At 40.0% G+C, this 25,082-nt stretch overlaps 1 protein-coding gene across 2 annotated transcripts in view; it reads right to left on the bottom strand.

Annotated features, from left to right (window-relative positions):
- Positions 1-25,082, bottom strand: part of RAB11B (RAB11B, member RAS oncogene family) — a 715,258-nt gene that overhangs the window by 303,459 nt on the left and 386,717 nt on the right. For both annotated transcript variants that reach the window (XM_044090673.1, XM_044090675.1), the window contains exon 2: positions 1,366-1,561. In XM_044090673.1, coding sequence (XP_043946608.1) covers positions 1,366-1,561 — 196 coding nt within the window. The remainder of the gene's footprint in view (positions 1-1,365; positions 1,562-25,082) is intronic.

Raw genomic sequence — 25,082 nt, 5'->3', positions numbered from 1 at the left:
ATCGATTTAGCTGTTCCTCTCTGAAGTGCCAACAAAGTTTTCATGCACTCATTACTTTCCGTAAAAACTACATTCACACATTTTTTTTGCACAGTCAAGTTTCAATTACTTGCCCTACAGCTGTACCCAGGGTTGCCAGATTTCCAGCCCCCCCGGGTAGGGACAAAAAAAAAAAAAAAAAGGTCTCTCACGGCAAGTGAAGACCAAAAAAAAAAAAAAAGGTCTTTAATGCGGAACAGAGTTCCACATTAAAGAACTGAGCTCGCTCAGTAGCTCTGCACTAAACACGGAGCTTCTCGTGTTTAATGCATTTAATGCATTGCAGTTCCGCATTCAACACAAGTAGCTCCGTGTTTAGTGATTTTTGATTGGCCCGTATACCGGCATATGGGCCAATCAAAAATCGCTAAACATGGAGCTTCTCGTGTTTAATGCGGAACACAAGAAGCGCCGTGTTTAGCAATTTTTGATTGGCCCATATACCAGGTATATGGGACAATAAAAAAAAAACAAAAAAAACAAACAAAGGGGAGGCTGGCCGGGATTTAAACTGGCAGGTCGGGACTCGGGATCAGGCTGCTGATCTCAGGACAGTCCCGCCCAAATAGGGACGTCTGGCAACCCTGGCTGTACCCCATGTGTGCAAAAATGGGAAAAAGGGTTTGTGGCTGGATGGATCTGTTTCAAACACATCTGTGGATGGCACATCACATGGAAAAAAAATAAGTATTACTGACCAGAAGCCCACTGCAACACATCACATCATACTCACTGGAGACCTGCAGCGTGAGCACTGGCTAACAGGCCTGTACACCTAGCCAGCCCGACAGCAGGCCAAAGGCCTAATGGACAGCAAGCTACACCTGTGCTAACCAGACCATCCCTTGTTTTACCTAGCAGTTCTTTTACTGATTTTTACTGAGAAGAGGCCTGCACTGCTGTTCCCATTCACTTTGAGTAATAGAATGAGACTTAAAGAACTACACCCTACACAGACGACCTTTCCTTTTCACTTGAATTTATCTGCAAAATGATACTGCAGACTAGTATAATTTGTACTTGTGTTGCTCCACTTTTTTCTACAAGTTAATGCTAAAATATAACTTTTATAACAATATGGTGCAAAACAGAAGGTTCCATAGAAAGGTTACAGAAAAAGCAACCTTGCAAAACACTAGATTTAGTGGCAAACTATGAGTTGTTCCACTCCATTTTTTTCTTAAAAACAACCTGTTTTTCATAATTTTTTCATATTTGTTCTGCAAAATATGCAATCCTAGTTAGATACATTATTTTTCATAGACAAATTATGCACTTAAACTACAATGTTTAAATAAAAACAGAATATAGGAACAGGATACTTACGCAGATGTGATGGCACGATACCGTTCCTGCCCTGCTGTGTCCCAGATCTGAGCCTTTATTGTTTTCCCATCCACCTGGATGCTCCTGGTGGCAAATTCCACACCTATTGTACTCTTACTTTCCAAATTAAACTCATTCCGTGTGAACCGTGAGAGGAGGTTACTTTTTCCAACACCAGAGTCACCAATAAGGACCACTGAAACAATAAAAAATTATACCCACTTAATTTACGAATACAGATAATTTTAAAAATGATTCCCTATAGAAACCTGTAAACTACTACATTGTTTTATTTACTACTACTGAGATATCTTGACAATCTTTTCCAGAGCTTTCTCAGACACACTTTGCAGTGAAACCAACAGACACTGTAACCAATATTTTTCTTTTTCTTCTGCAGTTTTTAATTTTAAGAATTTATACTCACTTCTGTTCTCAAGTACCCTTTCACTTATACAGTTTGCTTTTGGTAACTGTCTTCTACTTTCCAGGAAATTTTATGTAATTTTATGTGTGTGTGTGTGTGTGTGTGTGTGTGTGTGTGTGTGTGTGTGTGTGTGTGTGTGTGTATATATATATATATATATATATATATATATAGGATCCAGACACATGCTTGCCTAGCATATGTCCGAATCACAAAACATCGAACACACATACACGAAAGAGCTTAACATCGACAAGCGCTTCCATGTATGTGTGCCTGTTTCGTAGATCGGACTAAAGTGGGGGTAAGGGAAAATTCCCTTTTCCCCACTGTAGTGCGATTTCGGAGTGAAAATAATAAAGTAGGGGGGTGCACGGGGGGGGGGGGGGGCAAAGCCCCCCCCTGCAGAAACGTAGTTTTTTTTTTTGAACTACACATACATGGAAGCGCTTTTCGATGTTAAGCACTTTCGGGTATGTATGTTCGATGTTTTGTGATTCGGAAATATGCTAGTCGAGCATGTGTCCTAGACCCATATATATATATATATATATATATATATATATATATATATATATATTTATATATGGGTCTAGGACTGATGCTCGATGGTGCTTTTCACCGAAGGCTTAATGGCCGGGCATATTTACACGAAAGAACATTTAACCGAAAAAGCACTTTCACGTATGTATGCCTGCAGCCAGAGGGAGTCGTGGGGGAATGACTGTTGTGGAGATCGTACTACGGTGTGGGTAAGGGAATTTGTTCCTTTTCCCCACTGTAGTGTGATCTCGGAGTGAGAATATTAAAGTGGGGGTGTGTAGGGGGTACTGGGGGGGCATAGCCCCCCTGCATAAATACCTTTTTGTTATTTTTCCTTGTTTTTTTTTTTTTGATGGACTTTAATGAAAGTGCGTTTTCTGTAAAAGCGCTTACATTAAAGTGTGTTCGGTGATTTTGGATTCAGACTGTTGAACTTTCGTTCAACAGTCCTAGATCCATATATAGATATATATATATATATATATATATATATATATATATATATATCAACTCCAAGATTGCAAAAAGTGGGGAAAAGGAAAATTTCCCTTTCCCCACTGAATAGCAATTTCAGCAAAAGCATAGATGGCATGAAAACGAACAGTGTAAGTGAACAGTGCAACCTCCTTCACTTAGATTCATTCCACAAATACATCATCTTACAAACAGTCAATAATTTGTAGCATTAGAACATATATTTTTGATTCAAATTTCGCAAAGTGAAATTTCACTAAAACAGCACTGATGAAATATGCATGACTAATATGAGAAGCATGTAAAAGGTCGAAAGGTAAATTAGTCAACAACTGTTTTTTGACACAATATGGTCAACAAAAAGTACAGTTGTGTACACTTACCATAAATGTAGATGTTCGAGTGTATTCACTGTTGCAGTCACTACACTTGGGTTATCCTGCTGGCAGGCTACCCGCAGTCAGCCAGAATTCCAAAGTCTAGGTCCGGCGTCGGTTGCTGTTGCCTCTTCCCTGACGTCAGTGCGCCAGGGGTATAAAAGATGCAGCCGACGCCATTTTCTTCAGTTTTTCTTGCCCCAGATGTCAGGTGCCCCCAAAAGGGTAGGCTAAAAATATTCCAATAAAACATGCATGCACCAAAATATATTATACCTTTATCTACAAGCAAATACACCACATAGGTTGTATAGATTAGAGAAGTGCAGATAAGTTCCAGCAAAGAGATGAGGGATGGTGGGTGGGTAACCTGGACTGCAACAGTGAATACACTCAAACATCTACATTTATGGTAAGTGTACACAACTGTACTATGTTCTTCATGTTTCACTGTTGCAGTCATTACACTTGGGTTGAATCCCAAAGCTATGGTTGGGAGGCTGGAGCTAAATAGCATTAGGAGCGGCTATGAGGCCCTGCAGAACTGCAGTGGCAAAGCCTGCCCTGGATTTAGAGTAGAGTGATAAATGATAGTGCTTTGTAAAGGTGTGCACTGAACTCCAGGTAGCAGCCTCTAAAATGTCTTTGGTTGGTACTCCCCTGAGGAAGGCTGCTGAAGTGGCTGCTGCTCTGGTAGAATGTGGCCTAATGCCCTTAGGCACTGGCTTGCAATGTTGTGAATAGCAGAAATGAATGCAGTGGCCTATCCACTTTGAAATAGTCTGCTTTGAGATAGCCTTTCCTTGTGATCCTGCAGCATATGCCACTAGTAGTTGCTCTGTCTTTCTGAAAGGTTTGGCTCTGTTCAAGTAGAAGCGTAACTGTCTGTGTATGTCCAAAGAATACAGAATTCTCTCCCCCTTATTCTGTGGGTTTGGATAAAAAGTAGGCAGATGAATAGTTTGGTTAAGGGCCACACTGGACACTACCTTAGGCATAAATGTCGGGTTTGTCCTCAGAGAAACCCTGTCTGGATAAAAAATGATAAAGGGTTCCACAGCCATGAGTGCCTGTATCTCTGGGACTCATCTTGCAGAGGTTATTGCTAGGAGCAGAGCTATTTTCCAAGATAAAAACATTATATCAGCTGTAGCGGCTGGCTCAAAAGGAGGCAGGGTGAGTTTTTCCAAGACATAATTGAGGTCCCATGCAGGTATTGGTGATCTCCTTGGAGGTCTTAAGTTTTTGGCTTCTCTGAGGTACTGCCTTAGCAAAGGATGAGAAAAGATTGGTGGCTCTGTATTGTAATGAGCCGAAATGGCAGAGGCATGAATTTTAATTGATGAAAAAGATAGGTCTTTGTCCAGCATCTCAGTTAAGTATTGCAAAATCTGAGGAAAAATTGGTACAGCTGTGTCAATTCCTTGTGCCTGGTTCCAAGCACAGAATCTCTTCCATTTTCCAGCATAAGATTTTCTGGTACTAGGCCTTCTGGCCTCCACAATGACATCCATCACAGCTTTAGTGAGAGGCGCGTTTTGTATGACTACATTATCTGCCATGCTGCCAGATTTAAGTTCTTTAGTTGGCTGTGCAGGATCTGATTGTTTTGTTGGGATAGTAGATGAGGTATTTGAGGCAAGACCCAAGCTGGACATTGAGACAAGTTCCTTAGGATTGGATACCAGTACTGGTGGGGCCAGTCTGGGGCAATCAGTATCATCTTTGGCTTCTCTTGTCTGACCTTTAGGAGTGCTTTGGAGAGGAGAGGCAGTGAAGGAAAGGCATATACTGCTAAGCTTTTCCAGCTGAAAGATAGGGCATCCACTTTCCATGCTTGTCTGTGATAAGTCCTTGTGCAAAATCTTTTTAGTTGGTAGTTGTGAGGAGAGGCAAATAGATCTATATCTGGGCATCCCCATTTCCTTGTAATCATGCTGAAGACTTGTGGATCCAATTTCCACTCGTGGGGATCCATGAGGTTTCTGCTTAGTTCGTCTGCATGAGTATTTATCTTTCCTGGCAGGAATTGTGCCTGCAGATGTACTTGGTAAGTCAATGCTGTGTCCCACAAAGTCATGGCTAGTCTGCAAAGTGGGTAAGAATGAGTACCTCCCTGCTTGTTTATATACCACATGACCGTGGTGTTGTCTGTCTTTATCAGTAGTTGTCCAGTATGAAGTAGGTCCTTGAAGGCTGTCAGGGCATTCTGAACAGCTAGCATCTCTTTTTGATTGATATGTAGATGCATTTGGTTTGCGGACCATGTGCCCTGAATACATCTTCCTGCCATGTGGGCCCCACAGACATAATCTGATGCATCCGTTGTTAATGTCTGCCTGGCTGGGGGTAAAGTGAATGGCTGTCCCTTGTTCTGGTGACAAGCCTTCGCCCACCATCGAAACTCCTGCTGCAGGCAGGGGATGAGGGTAATTATTGTTTCCAGGCTGTGGCAATGTTGAGTCCAAACACTTTTTAGGTACCATTGAAGTTTCTTCATATGCAGTCTCGCATATGGAATTAGTAGAATGCAGGATGCCATGAAGCCCAAAGCCTGCAGAATTTTTCTTGCAGATAACTGGCCTTTGTTGCCAACAGGTTGAAATAGGTAGTCAGTTGCCTTTGTTTGTCTGGCGTGAGATAAGCCATCTGGGCAGTTGTATTTTAGCTTGCACCCAGGAATATTATCTCTTGAGAGGGTACTAGTTTTGATTTCTTTTCGTTAACTGTGTACCCTAGGCCTGTTAGTAATCTCTTTACAAATGGCATATGCTGTAGTAGAATGTCCTTGTTCTCTGCTTGTATGAGGCAGTCATCCAAGTAAGGATATATTTGTATTCCTCTTTGTCTGCAGAATGCAATTACTGGTGCCAGGCACAGTAGAAAAGCCAAAGGGCAGTGCAGAGAATTGGTAGTGCATTGAGCCAGCTTTGAATCTGAGGTATCTTCTGCATGTTTGTCTGATTGGGTAATGCAGGTATGCCTCTTTTAGGTCTAAAGTCACAAGCCAAGCCGTCTTGCCCAGCATGGGCAGAAGTTGCTGTAGAGTCAACATTTTGAATTTTGGTATATCCAGTATGTGTTTAGAATAGATAGGTCCAGTATTGGTCTCCAGGTCTTGTCCTTTCTTGGTACCAAGAACAATCTTGAATAAAATCCTTGTTCCTGCTCTTGCTCTGGTACTTGTTGAATGGCCTTCATGTCCATGAGGGATGAGAGCTGCTTTTGTGCCTCTGCCCATTGATGTTTTGGCAGGTCTGGCCAACCATTTGTCCTTGGCAGGGTATGAAACTTGTAGTCTTGTCTAGGACCCAATTGTCCTGGGTTATTATGTGCCAATTTTGAGAAAAAAGTGCTAATTTTCCACCTAAAGGTGCTGCCAGAAGATAAGTGCTTGGTGCAGGCAGGGGGAAGTCATTGGCACTGTTTCCTGTATGGCTGTGATTTGTCTTCTCCACTTTTGGAGGTAGAAGCGCCCCATTGTTTAGACCTGTATGAACCTTGGGGCTGGGATCTGCCTCTTGGGCATCTGTATCTGCCCCGTTGTGGTCTGTCTGACACTGGAAATGTCCAGTTCTTTGTAGGTCAGTGTCTGCTAAATCTTGGAGGCTCTACCTGTAAGAAATACTTAACCGTTTGCATAGATTTAGCTTTGTCCTCCATTTTCTTTAACACCTCTTCTGCTTTAACATGAAACAGGGTATCATGCTGTAATGCAGCATCTAATAATTTTGCTTTGACATGATCAGGCAGATTTTGTTCCTTTAACCAAGCATGCCTCCTGATGACAGAACCCGTAACAGCGGCCCTGCAGGAGGCCTCCAAAGAATCAAAACCACATTGCAAAGTATGCTTTCCAACTTGTTCAGCTGCATGCAATAAATCCTGCATTTCTTTGTTTTCTGCACATTCAGAATTTATCAACATTTTCTGTTTAAGCAGTGACATAACATATTGTTGATATTTGAGCATATGAAACTGACAATTTAAAGCCCTTATAGCCAAGGTAGCAGAAGTGTAAATCTTTTTTCCCCATCTGTCCAATGCCCTAGAATCCCTGTCAGTGGGGGTAGGGTTTTTTGCAGCGGAAGCCTTGACCCCTTTGGGACCCTGAGATATAGTTTCTGGGTCAGCTGCAGGGTTTTTGTAAAGGAATTTATGAGAGTCAGGAACCCTGTAGTACCTGTCCGGCTTAACAGGAGCTGGAGGTAAGAAGTCAGGGGTCAGACTGGACTCTGAATATACATCATCTACAATGTCTAACACAGGTGGAATAGCTAGGGGGCTGTGTTGTGGTAGTAAAAGGAAGTCTCTGAGCCTTTTCTTAGAATCTGAAAAATCTTGGCTCTTCCAGTGGAAATGCTCCCTCATGGTATGCAAGGTTTCCCCAAAAGAGTAATCCTCAGGAGGAGAGGCTGAAGGGATAGATTCTTCAGCATCAGAATCCTCATAGGGAGGAAGAGAGTATTCCTGATCAGAAGAGGAATCAGATGTAATGGAAACCTGATCTGAAGATTCATATTCTGTCTCTTGCCTAGGCCTTTTATCAGGAGGGGGATGGGAACCCCTGATCAAAGTAATTAAGTCTTCGGCCATTTTGAGCATTTGTTTTTTGGGCATGGAGGCCTGTTCATGAGGCTGTTGTACTTGTTTCTTTGCCTTTAAAGGTGCTTTGGTCTTTGCCTTTGAAGCTGAAGTCGTTTTAATGTATAATTGAGTAGGTCTGAAAACACCCTCAGAAGCCGATGCCTGCTCAGCGGCTCCAGACCTATCTGAAGAAATTGTCTCCAAAGGTCCAATACCTTGAGCTTCCAGAGGCCTAGTCAACTCCACGTGGAAGTCGGTAGTGGCCTGCGGGTCTAAAGTAGCGGGTGCCAGGGGCTGCAAAGGCGCCTCACTGAGAACCGACAACTGGCTTAGAAGAAGCCTCGTCGTCGGTTTTGGACCTCGGATACCTGTCCTTTTCTTTTTATTTGCATTTCTTGTGAATTCCGGTAGTCGGAAGGCTATCTGATGACATCGTATTATTAAATCTTCTGCCAAAGTAGTGTAATGCAAAATCGTACTGACGCTTAATAGTGCGTTGGTTAAATCTAGCACAAAACCGACAACTAGCAACATCGTGGTCAGGGCCTAGGCAAGGAATACAGTAAGAATGAAAGTCCTTATGAGGTATTTGCTTCCCACAAGAAATACAACTATTAACTTTTTCTGACATCAGTCTGGAGCAAGAAAAAATTTTCCCCAATGGGGTACTTAGCTTTTAGTGAAGACTTTGGATCTGAAATTCCAACACGAAAATCTCAGGAGTCGGTCAACTGGCACTTGAGAACTGCTTATGCTTCGGGCACCGCGGCAAGAAAGACTGGAGAAAATGGCGTCGGCTGCATCTTTTATACCCCTGGTGCACTGATGTCAGGGAAGAGGCGACAGCAACCGACGCCGGACCTAGTCTTTGGTATTCTAGCCGACTGAGGGTAGCCTGCCAGCAGGATAACCCAAGTGTAATGACTGCAACAGTGAAACACGAAGAACATCAGCTGATTGACACAAATGAGATTACTGTAATACCGTTGTTAGGAATATGCCGTTTCCCTGGTTTTGTATGATTTTGGGATTTGGAATATAAAAGTGGCAGTGTGTTTAGGGAGCACTTTTTAGCTGCATGGATCAAGGTTACATCTCAGAGCATGCACAGTTTAGTTTTGATTTTTTTTCAATCACTTTGTTTTGGCATCATGGATACTGATGTTTAGTAATTCAGAAATTTCTCAGTGCACCCGAAAAGCACAGATCCTTGTAGTGAGGCACAATAGTGCCTTGGGAGGGATAAGATGTCTCCTTCCCATAAAGAAAAACAACAGACCACAGGGAAAATTGCTACTTGTAAGCAACAAATCTGCTGGCTGAAAAATCAAAATAAATAAATCAGTAAAAAAGAACCATGCACAGCAAACATGCTCAGTTGCAACCTTACAGTAATCAAGCACTTATAACTTATTAAAAAACAAATAGATGAGTGTTTTTGCTTCCAAAGCTCTTTTAAGGGTAAAAGCACTCATCTGCTTGTACCAGTTTTACATGGTATATATATATATATATATATATATATATATATATATATATATATATATATATATATATTTTTTTTTATATATTTATATTTTATATATACATAGAGAGAGAGAAAGACAGACATATAGATATATATGGATCTATTTTGCAAGCTCGAAGTTTCAAAACTTTGAACTGTAAATGGTCGAGACCATAAGATCAAAGTTTTAAAACTTCGAAATTGTAATAAAAAAATAAAAACAACAAAATTCTGCACCCTCATACCCCCTGCTAAATAAATATATCAACTCTGAGATCACACTATGGTGAGGAAAACAGTAAATTTCCCATTCTGAGCTGTACAGCTATTTCCATTCAAAATGTTCGAAGTTTCAAAAATTCGATCTTATGGTCTCGACCATTTACAGTTCAAAATTTTGAAACTTAAAGCTTGTGAAGGGAATCCATATATATGAGAGACTCTATTTCTTCTTACAGAAATCCCACTTTGTCAAACTTCATAACACGAGACGAAGTTGCAGAAGATGCGGTTTCACAAACACCTGGATCATCGTAAAATAACTCTAGAAAATAAACCACTTGGCTACTATGGTGAACTTTGTACTTTTCTCCACTGTAGTGTGATCTTGAAGCTGGTATATTTAGTTGGGGGGCTGTGGGGGTTTGATTTGCTTTGGTTTGCTGTTGAAGTATTGCTGGACATGTGGTTTATTTCCCGGAATTATTTTACGGTGATCCGGGTATTCGTGAAACTACATTTTCTACAAATTCATCTTGTCATTATCAAGTTCGATGAAGTGGGATTTCGGTAAGTAGAAATAAATCCATATATATCTAATACACTTTGGTTTGATACCATACAAAGGCTATTAATACATCACTTGGGCTCCCTAGTCAAACAGTCATTCCTATGGAAGTGACCCCAGTATATTCTTGTATTATCTCTTCTTCCCTCACTTTGAGCACACTTATCTAGCCTCCTCTTATTATTCTCAATGACTGAGAGAATGTAATAAAGAATTTCATCAGTTATGACTGATAAACACAAAACAAATATATCAATATATCTGTAAAAATCTTGTCTTCTGTCATAATGAAATAATAAATTGCTGACTATTATTTTACGTTATCCATATGAAAGGTTGGGACCTACTACAGTGAGTCCCAAAACACAGAGACTGAATGGCTGAAAGAACAGCTGTACATATACTAAGTGCGAGATGGCCATTTCTTAGAACATTCCCATGACTCTGAGGTATGGTAATCTCAGAGATGGTATATATAATTTTAAAGGAGAAGACCAGTCTGCACGATTCACTCTTCTGGATTTTCACTCTTTGGTTTTTCGGCTTGTCAGCACTGGGCATTTCAAGTGTCGACATTTCAATATGAAGCCTTATTTTATGTATACTTTCTTAAATCAACATAAGGAATAGTTAAGCTTTATATAAACATACATACATTTAGGCACTGTTTGTTTTCCAGGGACTGGACCCTTCTACACGCACCCTTTACAATGGTTCTCCATTTCTTACATCGACTCAGAATTTTACTGGCATTAATGTTTCTTTATTTTTCACGTCACTTCAGGTCTAGCTTCTTGCTTTAATTCCCTAATGCTTCTTATCTCCGAACCAATGAAAAGGACTTACGTAACCTTTATCAAAATCAGGACTATATTTGATTAGGAAAGTAATTTCTACTCCCTCATAATGCAGTTGTTTTATGTTACAGTATCAAATCACGTAGTGCTTAGAGGAATGATTTTAAATGTTTCTTCCCTTATATAAATGAATTGGGTAACAGGTATAGTATGTGCTGTATAAGGTAGTGTTAGGGTTCTTGGCAGATGAAAAATCCAAGAAATTTTGATACCAAGTACAGATTATGTACTTCATACACACTTTAATGTAACTGTCTGCACAGGGAAATTAGCTGTTTTTTATTATGGGCATGAACAAAGAGTCTTCAAAAAACAAGTACAGAAAAGAGAATCAGAAAATACTTATATTATCGTCCAATCTGATTCTCATGCAGTACAGACAGATATAATCAGCAGAACTAGGTGTCAAATTAAAACTAATAAAGCAAAAAACACAAACAAAACACAGCAATATACCCTAATGAGCACCCTGTGATGAAATCTACATACTCATACATGAAAGTTCATTAAAAGTATATTGCTCTATTTCATTTAAGTGCTTTTTGTTTTATTCTCTGCAGAATGCAGCACAATGTACATGTTTTGTTTATTTTAACTGCCACAGAAAGTTTTTACCAAACAATACCTTGAGTAGAAAATATAGATATCAGAATATGTGTGAAGTTGCAAACTTCTAACATAAACCTCAAATGAATTAGTGAAATATCATTTGAAATATACCAGAGGGAATCCCGAGTACCTGTTAAAATCACATTGATCAACACACGCAAAAGGAATGTCTGGCCTGGCGATGTGGCACAGGGGACAGTTTCTGACAGTATCTCAGGCAGCCAGGGTTCAACTAGCACCCCAGGTATTGGAGGAGCCCGGGGGGAGTGAAGGGGTGTGGTGTGCTCTTCGGTCCCAGGAGAAGAGAGGGGTTGTGTGCTTTCATGGGAATAGTGGAAAGTGCTAACGAGGGGTGTGCTGTGCTCTTCAGTCCCAGGAGAAGAGAGGGGTTGTGTGCTTTCATGGGAATAGTGGAAAGTGTTAACGAGGGGTGTGCTGTGCTCTTCAGTCCCAGGGGAAGAGAGGTGTTGTGTGCTTTCATGGGAATAGTGGAAAGTGCTACTGAGGAGTGTGCTGTGCACTTCAGTCCCAGGGGAAGAGAGGGGTTGTGTGCTTTCATGGGAATAGTGGAAAGTGCTACTGAGGGGTGTGCTGTGCTCTTCAGTCCCGGGGAAGAGAGGTGTTGTGTGCTTTCATGGGAATAGTGGAAAGTGCTAACGAGGGGTGTGCTGTGCTCTTCAGTCCCAGGGAAGAGAGGGGCTGTGTGCTTTCATGGGAATAGTGGAAAGTGTTAACGAGGGGTGTGCTGTGCTCTTCAGTCCCAGGGAAGAGAGGGGCTGTGTGCTTTCATGGGAATAGTGGAAAGTGCTAATGAGGGGTGTGCTGTGCTCTTCAGTCCCAGGGGAAGAGAGGGGCTGTGTGCTTTCATGGGAATAGTGGAAAGTGCTAACGAGGGGTGTGCTGTGTACTTCAGTCCCAGGGGAAGAGAGGGGCTGTGTGCTTTCATGGGAATAGTGGAAAGTGTTAACGAAGGGTGTGCTGTGCTCTTCAGTCCCAGGGAAGAGAGGGGCTGTGTGCTTTCATGGGAATAGTGGAAAGTGCTAACGAGGAGTGTGCTGTGCTCTTCAGTCCCAGGGGAAGAGAGGGGCTGTGTGCTTTCATGGGAATAGTGGAAAGTGTTAACGAGGGGTGTGCTGTGCTCTTCAGTCCCGGGGAAGAGAGGGTCTGTGTGCTTTCATGGGAATAGTGGAAAGTGCTAACGAGGGGTGTGCTGTGCTCTTCAGTCCCGGGGAAGAGAGGGGCTGTGTGCTTTCATGGGAATAGTGGAAAGTGTTAATGAGGGGTGTGCTGTGCTCTTCAGTCCCAGGGAAGAGAGGGGCTGTGTGCTTTCATGGGAATAGTGGAAAGTGCTAACGAGGGGTGTGCTGTGCTCTTCAGTCCTGGGGAAGAGAGGGGCTGTGTGCTTTCATGGGAATAGTGGAAAGTGTTAACGAAGGGTGTGCTGTGCTCTTCAGTCCCGGGGAAGAGAGGGGCTGTGTGCTTTCATGGGAATAGTGGAAAGTGCTAACGAGGGGTATGCTGTGTACTTCAGTCCCAGGGGAAGAGAGGGGCTGTGTGCTTTCATGGGAATAGTGGAAAGTGCTAACGAGGGGTGTGCTGTGCTCTTCAGTCCCAGGAGAAGAGAAGGGTTGTGTGCTTTCATGGGAATAGTGGAAAGTGCTAACGAGGGGTGTGCTGTGCACTTCGGTCCCAGGACAAGAGAGGGGCTGTGTGCTTTCATGGGAATAGTGGAAAGTGCTAACTTCCCGGTAGAGAGTGGGAAGCTCACTGCACATGCCTCGAGGGGGTGGGATAGGGATGCCTGGTGGGATCACCTCTTGTAGATGATGTCTGCTACCATCCCATTGTACGTCCCTCCCCTATGCATTGCTGGGTGCACACATTACAGATGGGACAACCAAGAGGAAAAATCTCAAACCACCCCTGATGGCTTTTTGAAAGATAGCCCTTCTTAGCTGATCCTTGTCACGGAGATGGGAATGAATGGGGTAATTGGCTGTAGAAGGGACTGATGATCCACAGACAATGGTGGCAAAGCATGCACAAGAAAAAAAAAACACACAAAAATAAAAGAATATCGAGTATTCTAGATCTGAGCACCCAATGTGAGCATATACATTCACAAGCCTGTCACTGGGCTGTGCAAGACCAGGCAGCTTACAGAAAAACATGACATAGCAATGGGAAGAGACACAGTTTAAGTTGCATTAAAGAAATTGGTACAGCGTGCAATATTGACAGTGACAAAAGCACAGATACACCAAAAGAATGCGGTCATTGTTATTAAAATAAATACTACAACCATATTCAGCAATATGACTCTATGGTGGAGTGACCATAGTTGAAATGCCTCCAATCCAAAAGCACCTTAACACTGATGCCAAATGAAGGATAATGCAGTAGGAAGTCAGTTTTCAGCAGTGAACCGCATTGCATTCTTCTGACTGTTGAAGAGGAAGTGGCACAAACTGCTGATAGGTTGAGCTGTTAAAACTAGGAAATACATTGTAGAAGAACTCTTAATGTGTAATGCATGGCCTTACTAAGGAGTGGATGGCCATCAGTTAACTCTGGCACCTACGTTGTATAATGGAACTTAAAACTATGTTTGCAAGATGTGATTCTGATGTTTGTTAGAGTATTTTTTATTTCTTGTGGTGTAATCAGTTGATCAGCTGTGTGGCTCTTTAAATACACTAAACATTGCTGTTTTAAACGTGCTTATTCCCCACTGGAGATCTTCAACCTACAGGAAAACCAATGTAACTAAAGTATATAATTTCTCCTATGTACGGCAATAATTTATGATACTGTTGTTGCATTTAGGGATCCATAAAATGGATGGAGCTATGAAATGGTCCACCATGTCAGTGCAGTACAGTGTAATAATGAAGAATAAGTAACTCACACATGATGAAGTATATGTGAAAATAAATTATATAAAACAGAAAAACAATGCAAAACTAAAAAGAAAAGAAAACAAACAAAAAAAATCAATAAATGAGATATCTTTGTGAGAAAGGCCCTGCCAGAGGAGAAGCTGTGGATTGTGAATGGTCTCAAAATATGACAGCTCTTCAGTTTTAATTTTTGTAAGTTCATATACCTGAAGTTCCCTTAAGTATTCACATTAGATTTTAAATGTAACTCATCCTAGCCACAAATACTATCTAGGTAACCATATATTTCTGATGAGTCACAATCATTCCCTACCAGTATTGTCTTAGGACATCATATCAGCTGTCTATACAGAACCCATTACACTTCTCTTACTGGGCTTTCATTTAGAAGATATAATAAAAGCCCCAGTTTACACCCCTCAAGGGGAACACTTCATTACTTCCACATTTCGTAAACTCCTGCTCCAGTGCTCCACTTTCGTCTTTTCATGTAGCAGTCCTGCATCCACCTTAGCAGCTGCCCATTACTCAAAGAAAGGACCATAAAGAAATTCAGTGATTTACAAAATCAATGTCTTGTGAGAATAGTCCAAGAACATTGCATCTGTTGCTAATCTGTTGCCTAGTAATTTGTGAACAAAACAAAAGAAGAACAGCTTGCTCTCAGTGGTCAACTCCTTTGTGAATGCAGGGTGATACCCATCTGTTACCACTTCCATATTTCTTTTATGGATTATTTCTTCCATCTTTCCATGCAATACCTTCTCCCAAGTTTTGTTAACTGTGCCTTTTCCCGTTTGCTCTGTGCAATACCTTCTCCCAGTTTTGTCAGCTGTGCCTTTTCCCGTACTGTTTTTCAACCCCATCCAGGGCTTACAGATATATTCAGAACTCTGGTAACTAAGTATGCAGAACAATCACTTACCTTCTTAAAGATTCCACTTCGGATCTCATCAGGCCCTTGTGCACTGCATTATTTTACTATTATACAAGTCTCTAAAATATTCACTGAACATCTCAGTCGCCTCACTATGTTTACAGTTCTTGTCATTTAACAATCTCATGAACACGTGCACATGTACACACACAGATTATTATTAGACTATAGATTTAATCATGCTTTTTATAATTATTCCATTCAGTGAGTCCAGACATTATTTTACTCAGATACTTCCCTTTTCCTATTTAATAATCCCCTTATTTTACTACAGACCATCTTATATTTCAGTTCCGAGCAGCCTTTCCTTCAAATTTATGAATACACTTTTTTCATTCAGCTCACACTTTATAAGACTTTCATAGCAGCTGTTCTTACATAGCATGTATCAGCCTGAGCATGAGGTGGGATCTACACACCATGGGTATTACAATTTACATGACATGTTAAACAAAAGCCCAATATGACCCATTTGGAGGTAGCTTTGGCAGATAGATGTTAAAGATCCCATGATGCTTAGATGAAGAAGACCATGGAGATATCACTGATTATTTCTGTACCTCCATTTAAACCAACACATTAAAAACACTCTGTGTTCTTCATGGTTCCCAACAGTTCACTCCATATATCCGTTAAATTAAATCCACAAAATGTATGAATTATCAAAGTCCCATTCACAAGTGAAGATTAAAAATGCACTTTAATGAGCAAAAAAGTCATTAAAATATATATACATCCAATAAGCACTTTCATCGCAATAGTGTTCATATAATGTTATCTAATGTGAACTAGTGTTCATTTAAGATAAAAAAATTCAAATTTCAAACTTAAATGCATGTTGAAAAATTCCAAACAATAACAAAGTTTTTATGAGGTTGAAGCAAAGAGAAAATGTTTTCAGATATAAATAAAATATAAATAGCATATTTTAAAATATTAAAAACTTTTCACAATGGTGTATGCAATGGAAATCATTATCTCTCTACAGCTTTTAATTTTAATATGCAAGATATAGATAGTTGTTCATTTAATCCAAGCCAAGATGTTGGAATTTTTCATTATGCATTTAAGCTTCAAATTTGAATTTATCATAAATTAATTCAATTATATAGTTTTTTGAGTGGGTTATATGTATTTTATAGGTGTCAAAATTTATAACAAACACTATTTCACATTAGATATCACATATGAAAAGGGAATTTATTTTTAGAAGCTAAGCAGGGTTGGGCTTGGTTAATACTTGGATGAGACTACCTGGGAACACCAAGTGCTGGGGGTGTCTGGTGGAAGTGATATCATTGCAGAAGGTGGTCATGTGACTTCTACCTCTCAACTTCTCAGTGCAAGAAATCTGGACAAAGACCGACAAAATGGGGGGACAAAGGGGGGACATTTTTTAAATATTACTCTTATAAGCTTAGAAAGTTGCTCGAGTAGCAGGATTTGTTTTAACATACATTTTCTGAAGAATCTGAAGACTGAAACTCACATTTATGTCATTTTTTTAGTGACTTCAATCCTCATATCATCCCAGTAATTTGCCAAAAAGACACAAATTTTATGAGGAACAGACCAAAAATATGAGCCAAAAAATTAGGACAGTCTGCGAAAATCTGTACAGTTGAGAGGTATGGTGTGACTGTTCTTTGTTATAAAACTTCCTGTGAAGTATGTAATAGTATCTAATGAAGTTTCAAATTATTGAGATGGAAGTGCTTATTGGATGTATATATAATTTTATGACTTTTTTGCTCATTAAAGTGCATTTTTAATCTTCACTTGTAAATGGGCCTTTGAAAATACATATAATTGTGTTCAGAGCTCATTGTAAATGGAACCACCTATACTAAGCCAGAAGATATAGCAAACCTCCTAGCTGATAAATTCAGCTCCAACTTTACTCCTCTTTCCCCCTCAACCTTTCCTCAGGAAATATCATCAAATATAACTCCCCCTAATATCACTAGGGAACAGGTCCTTAATGCTCTCTCTAAGACCAGGAACACTGTATCAATGGGCTGACAACATCCCAGGATGCCTTCTAAATAGAATTCAACATGACCTATTAGGGCCTCTGGAATTACTATTTAACTATAGCCTCCAAACAGGCTTTGTGCCTCATGAATGGAGAAAGGCAACAGTCATCCCTCTGCACAAAGGTGGGCCATCTACAGACCCTGGAAACTACAGACCCATAAGTCTCACTAGTCATGTCTTTAAAGCCATGGAAAGAATTATCATGGAGATGATAAACAGAGATATAGTAAACCTTCAAACACCGGACCCAACCCAGTTTGGATTTGTCAAGGGCAAATCATGCCTACTCAACCTGGTGGACTTCTTTGAGAAGGTTACCAAAGCAATGGATGAGGACAAAATTGTTCACATTGCCTACCTTGACTTGGCCAAGGCATTTGACACAATACCCCATTTGGGCAATGCTGACAAACTCAACCCATATGCCACCCAGTGGATAGCCAACAGGCTCACACACAGGACCCAGGAAGTTAGAATTGGGGAATCCACCTCTACAAAGAGGCCAGTCACAAGTAGAGTCCCTCAGGGATCAGTCCTTGGACCGCTATTTTTTGCATTTACTTCTCAGAAGTCAAGGCGAATGCCAGTGGTCTCTGGCTGATTAAATTTGCAGACGATTGAAAATTAGGAGCTGTCATTCAATCTCCCACTGACACAAATGTTGTACAAGAGGGGCTAACACAGACAAAGAGCTGGTGTTAGAGCCATAGACAAAAACTAAATGCCAAGAGATGCATAAAGTATCCTTTGGGAAGTCAACACACCCCTTAGAGTTGACCAGAAGTCAGAGACTTAGGGACACACACAGATAGCAATCTAGCCTTTGATCATCATGTGTCTACAGTGGTGAGGAAATCATTCTATGTTGCACAACTTATAAACAAAGGTATGGCATCTAAGTTCAAGGAAGTCATTGTTTCACTGTACTTGGCATTCATCAGACCTATCACTGAGTACAATGCCCCCTTTGGTATGTACCTAACCAGGCATATCCAACAACTGGAACGTCCATAGAGATTCCTCACTAAAAGAATACAGGGTGTAAATAATATGTCCTATGCAGACCACCTCAAGATCCTATCCTTGTATATTGTCTCCTACAGGCTTTTGAGGGGAGATCTATGCCTGTGTCAGATTGCACTCTGATGGACCTTTTGCATATCCACAAAACAAACAGCACTAGAATTACCCATTCTAAAGACTTAAACCTTGCCTGTGATATAAATAGGACCTGCCGGAGAGATAGGTATGTATCCCAGAGACTACCCCGTCTATGGAACAGGCTCCTTTATCCATTTGAAGCAGAGCTCCTCCCTAACCCAATTTAAATGCAACTTGGACAACTGGCTGGGAAACCAGAAATTCATCCCTGGTTTGGCACATGTGTCTCTAATGTAAACAGGTAACCTGTAAATGGTTCATCTCCCAGGCCCATGCTTACACTTATCAAGGGTAGCAGAACTTGTCACAGATTTGGGATGCATGGCTATGCTTAAAAAGGCCCTTGTGGTCATTAGCCTAGTAAACACCTATGAACCTATTTAACTGAATGGCTATATGGAGTGAACTGTTGGGAACCATGAGGAACACAGAGAAAGTACATATCAATGATTATGTTGAACAGAATGCATAATTTACAAAAAAAAAAATCCAAGAAAGTACTTACAAAGCAGAAACCCTCAATTGTCTGATTCAAAATAGGTTATTACAAATTTGAATTAATTGAACGCATATTATCAACAGTTTATATAAAAGAACCTCCAAAAATTAACAGTTACTAAACACAATATATCAGCAGTCAATTTCAATATATTTTACTCCACATTTAAATTAACTGAATGCGCATGCCAAATAAACTTATTAAACCCATTTCTTCCTCTGCAGTTTCTATTCTACAACGCAAATGCACAACTTCATACCCACATTTTCCATATTGATATAAACAATTTTAGCACATTTGTCCTCCTTATAAAATGCAACATATACTCTATAGTATTTACAGTGTTCGATATTCCTAACCTGTTACTTACTGGTTTACAGAACATTTCTATCCTCTTGCATTGTAAAGAAAAAATCTTCAAGTAAACAAACATATCCTTTCTTTTCTTTTTAAAATGTATGATGCATTTGACATTTCTCCTAGAAGTTCATTTTAATCCAATAATTTATGTGCAGGGTTATAACTTTGGCATAAAACGCTCAAGGTAGTCATTTAAGGGACTTTATGGACCCTTTTTTCAAACTGTTGCATGCTATTGCACAATCCAGTTTATAAACGTGCTAACACTACACGATATCTCATGTGAGTTCTGTCAGATGAATTAATCCTAAACAGGATATTTACATATCAGTAGCACACTAATTCTTATAAACATGTATACTGTTTTCTGTGTCACACCCTCAAAAATATTTACAAATTTAGTTGTTCTTGTGGCAACTCCAAGATCTGAAAGGCAAAGGCACACAGTAATGCTCTCCCATCATTTTTAATTAGTTAGTTGGTTTAGTTGATAAAATACTTAGAGCAACTTAAAATATTCACAGAGATAACAATTTTGGTGGCAGCTTCCAAGAATGAGGGAAAATTTTATATATGGATATTTTATTTATTTTTATTTATTTATTTATTTAACATTTGTTGACCGGGAATGTCCGACTAGGTTCCACAGATCCTGTTTTCAGCGGAGGCCTGGGGAGAAATACTCCAGAAGCATGTCTTTAGAATGTGGGAGGAAACCCACGCAAACGCAGGGAGAACATGCAAACTCCACACAGAAGGCACCCCAGCCAAGAATCAAACCAGAGAACCTCTTGCTGTGAAGCGACAGCATTAACAGCTGCACCACTGCACCACCCAACATGTATATATACATGACGATATGATATATCAGATATATATATATATATATATATATATATATATATATATATATACACACATCACCTTCAGAAGCTCAAAATTTCAAAACTTCGAACTTCAAATGTCTGAGACCGGAAGATCAAAGTTTTGAAACTTTAAATGTTTTGAATGGAGATCACTGTTCAGCATGGAACGGGATATTTACTGATTTCCTCACTGTAGTGCAGGGGTTCTTGCCCCCTCCCCCTGCATAAATGTAAAAAAATTGTTTTTTAAATTAGTTTTCAAAGTTTCAAAGCTTCGATCTTCTGGTCTTGGCATTTTGCAATTTGAAGTTTTGAAACTTTGAGCTTTAGAAGTAGATCCATATATACACGCACACACACACACACACACACACACACACATATATATATATATATATATATATATATGTATGTATGTAAAGTACTGCTCCCCAACCCCCCCAGCATTTTTCTTAAGCTGCGTTAACAGATAGTATGATTTTTGCCCTTATTTACATTTACTTTTTCATCCCTGTTTATATTCCGTTTTATTTCTATGTTAATATGTATTTGTATTCCTGCAGTGTTTTATTTTTGTTTACTACCTATTAGGTCAAACAATGTTTGGCAGATAAGGTTGTTGTTTTTGTTTTTCTTTCGACTTTTTCCGGTTAGGGGTCGCCACAGTGGAACTCCGGTTTGCTAATGATTGGCAGTAGATTTTTACAGTGCCGAGGCGCCAGCTTGACGCCCAACCTTCAACGAAGGCACATACATTCACGCATGTCTTTCGAACGCTACTCGACCGCAGGGACGACTTGCAGACTCCACACAGAAGGCGCTCCAGCCGAGAATCGAACAGGAGAACCTCTTGCTGTGAGGCAACAATGCTACCGCTGCACCACTGCGGCTTTGTACTTAAATTTACACTTCCAGTGCTTTCATAACCACAAAATGTGTTTCATTTGTATCACAACCCTTCTGTTTTGTTCTAGCTCTTCATTATTACTATTTTTAAGGAGATATTAATGTATATGAGTTCAGGAAGTCTATTTCTTGTTCTGTCTTTTGTTTTTCAAGTATTTCAATGCTTGTTAGTTTTACTTGCTAAATGGCTTTTCACAACTGTTGCAGTTTGCTGGTTTTTAAAGTCTGTGAAGAAGTAGGTATCAGTGACCAACAGTGAGGGCTTGATGGCGTGCACTTGCTTTGCCCCATGCATAGAACAGATCTGATGTCACCTATCTGATTGGTCAGTTTTCCTTGCCTATTGTACAGATATATTAAAAGTACATTAAGGCAGCCATTTAAAATCTTGGCAACCATATTGTTGAGTCTTGAGATGTGGAGACCAAAAATCTGGACTTACATATAATAAGTATGAGACTGACTTTTATCAGAATATTCCCTTTCTTTGGGTTTAGGCGGCCACGGTGGTGCAGCGGTTAGCATTGTCGCCTCACAACAAGAGGTTCTCAGGTTCGATCCTCGGCTGGGGTTCCTTCTGTGCGGAGTCTGCATGCCCTCCCTGTGGTTGCGTGGGTTTCCTCCGGGTGCTTCGGTTTCCTCCCACATCCCAAAGACATGCTGTAGGTGGATTGGACACTCTAAATTGGCCCTAGGTGTGAGTGCGTGCATGTGTGTGCCTTCTGTGGAAGGTTGGGCGTCAGGCTGGCAACTCGACACTGTAAAATTCCACTGCCAATCATGAGCGGACAGGTGATCCGCTGTGGCGACCCCTAACCGGGAAAAGCTGAAAGAAGAAAAAGATTCCCTTTCTTTGGGTTTAGGAGCAGGTTAGCTTTTGTAAGCCGGGATTCAATTGAAGAGAAGGATGCTTGTGTGATTTCTTGGAGATTTGATAGGGGCATGGCACATGAGGGTTGAATCATCAGCATATTGTACTAGGGAAGCTTGTTTACATTCAGTATGGAGGTTACTTATGAATATTTTGAATCGTAGTGGACCAAGTTTGGAAACTTGGAGAACTCTGACAAAGACAGGATGGAAAGATGAGAATTCTGTCATTTATCAGCTTACTGCAGTTGCCATAGTAACTGTGAAACCAGGAAAGTGAAGAGCGGGAGAGACCAATGAGTGACACCTTACACTGTAGCTTTTGGTGGGAAACTGTTAAAAGCTTTAGATAGATCTAGAAAGATAGAGGAGACTATGCTACCTGCAATTCTGTGGAAGTTAGTAAGTTTTGTGAAGTTTGGTACTGCAGTTGTGGTACTATGGTCAGGGCAGAAGCTGTGTGGGGTTGCTGATAGGAGCTTTTAATCTGTGATGTGTCACAGAAATTGTCTATATATGCACTTTGATATATTCATTGGACTTTTATCTTTTGTGGAGGGATATAATATAGGATTTATTCCACAGGGTTGTGGCACAGTTTTTTTTAATAGTTCACTTTATCAAAGTAGAGACTGCATAGGCGAATTGTCTGCCGCCATCTTGATGTATACTGTTGCAAAGTTGTCAGGGCAAGAATTGGTGGACTTAAAGTTATGAAAGTGCTTTTAATGACCGAAGAGGGGACTGGTTAGAAACTAAATACAGAAAACTGAGCAACTGCTTGAGCAGGATTAATAAGGGGAGAGGAGTTTTCTTTGATTAGAGTAAGAATTGTACTGATAAAATAATTGTTGAACTGCTTAGCAATGGTATCTGGTGCATTCTTTATTGAGGGTGTTGGTGTGGTTGATTGGCCAAGGTTTAAGAGTGTTTATATGGAAGCTCAGAACTGGTTAGGATTTTTTGCATTATTCTGGATCAGATTAGTAAATTTGTCTGCTTTTACTTTTGGAGATTAGTATTCATTTTATTATGGGACCATTTTTTCCAAGCTTTTTCCTTAGAAACATGCGTTGTTTGGTATCTTTTCTTAGCCATCATGTAGGGTTTGATTTTATGCTCCATATGGAGTGGACCTAAGTTGTTAAGTATATTTAGGAAAGTGGTAGTAAACAGGGAGACTGCATCATCTAAGGACAGTGGGTTAAGGATGCTCCAGTTAAAGAGCCTTAGGTTGTTGGTAAACATGTCTTTGTTGAAAACTGCAAGGTTTTGGATGCCATTGTAATGTGGCTGCTTGAGAATATGATTGTTTTGCCTCATAGCAAATGTTGAGAGATGACGACTGAAAGCTTCAGCAAGACAGCCGGATAGCCAGGTAAGGCAGTGTTATGTGGGGCAGTAGCTAGTGTCCAGTCTATGACTGATTCTTTTTTTGTACTTTTGTCATGTCTTTAGGGGGTAGATTATTTTTAAGAAATTGTGCAGCTGTATGGAGCAATTTGGAGTGCTAGACGTTAAGATTTTTCAGTCTATACTTAGGACCCTAGTATGATAGTTTCCAGGTCTACGTTGTCTGATCACTAAGGTAGAACATCTTCAGTGGTGGCTATGTTATTACCTGGAGGTATATATATGGAAGTAATGTATACACATGTGTGTGTGTGTGTGTGTGTGTGTGTGTGTGTGTGTGTGTGTGTGTGTGTGTGTGTGAGAGAAGTTTTAGGTAAGAGACTATACGTTCAGCATTGTTGAATTCTGGAATTTTTGGGGTAAGGAGATAGAGTTTATCTAAATATAAGACTGCCATTCCTCTCCCTTTTTTATTATTTGATTAACAATTTAAAGTATTGTTGCAATCCAAGTAGGTGCTCTAGATAAAAAGGATATCCACAAATGTTTTACAGAAATATGCTGCAATAGCATTAGGTAATATTCCTTTGTATCAGGATAACAGTCAGAGAATGGCAATGTTTAGACACTGTAGCAGAGAACATGAACATACACATTATCCTTCATAAATTCAGCTGTGTTTGTCCATAAGAAACCTAATCCTAGAACCTTACGAAAGGTTTAACTGTTTACATGCCTGCTAAGGTTATTTCCTGTATCAAAGGGAATTCACATATATATAGGCATAAATAAAAAGTAGTTGCGCTACAGACACTCATGAGATGGTGCCACAATATTTTTGGTCTTTTCTTCATAAAAATTGTGTTTTCTACTACAGCAATAACCCATGGCTGGGTTTATCCTTTATAGCAGTTTAATGTACTCACAGAAGGGCATTGTGGGTTTGACATCTAGCATGTGACAAATATGTGGTCAAAATCAGGTAGAAGCAAAGTACACAGAAAAAAATATGGGTACTGTGGGAAACATATATGCAGAACAATGTTTTGGACGAGGAATGAGGTTTAAAGGAAGGCAATAACTGAATGAGTTATGCAATGTTTGATAGACAATGACTGTACAGAATATTACATGTGATGTATAATGTTTGGAATTGAAAATGTGTCAGTATGGTTTACTTTCATTTATATAAATATATCATTGCCTATGTCATAAGTTATGATATACGTACACACACACACACACACACACACATATATATATATATATATATATATATATATATATATATATATATACATATACACAATATATATATATGGGTCTACATTTCTTAATCGAAATTTCAAAATCTCGAACAAGAAACGTAGAAACCCACTTAAGCGAAAGTGCACTACATCAAAAGTGCGCTTTCGAAAAAGCTAATTCAAAACAAACTACTTTAAACACTATTTTACAGGGGGCAAGCCCCCCTGCACCCCCACACCCCCTACTTAAATATACTAACTCTGAGATCACACTACAGTGGGGAAAAGGATATATTTCCTTATCCCCACTGTAATGTGCTTTGGTAAACCGGGTTATGCGAAAGTGCACTGTCGATGTAGTGCACTTTCGCTTAAATGGGTTCAATCTTCTGTTTGTCGAAAAAGTGTGTTTT

The sequence above is a fragment of the Protopterus annectens genome, chromosome 13.part0, assembly GCF_019279795.1.
Source record: "Protopterus annectens isolate FY-2018-M chromosome 13.part0, PAN1.0, whole genome shotgun sequence".
NCBI lineage: Eukaryota > Metazoa > Chordata > Ceratodontiformes > Protopteridae > Protopterus > Protopterus annectens.
Note: the sequence above shows the minus strand (reverse complement) of the source record. Positions and strands in the feature narration are given on the sequence as shown.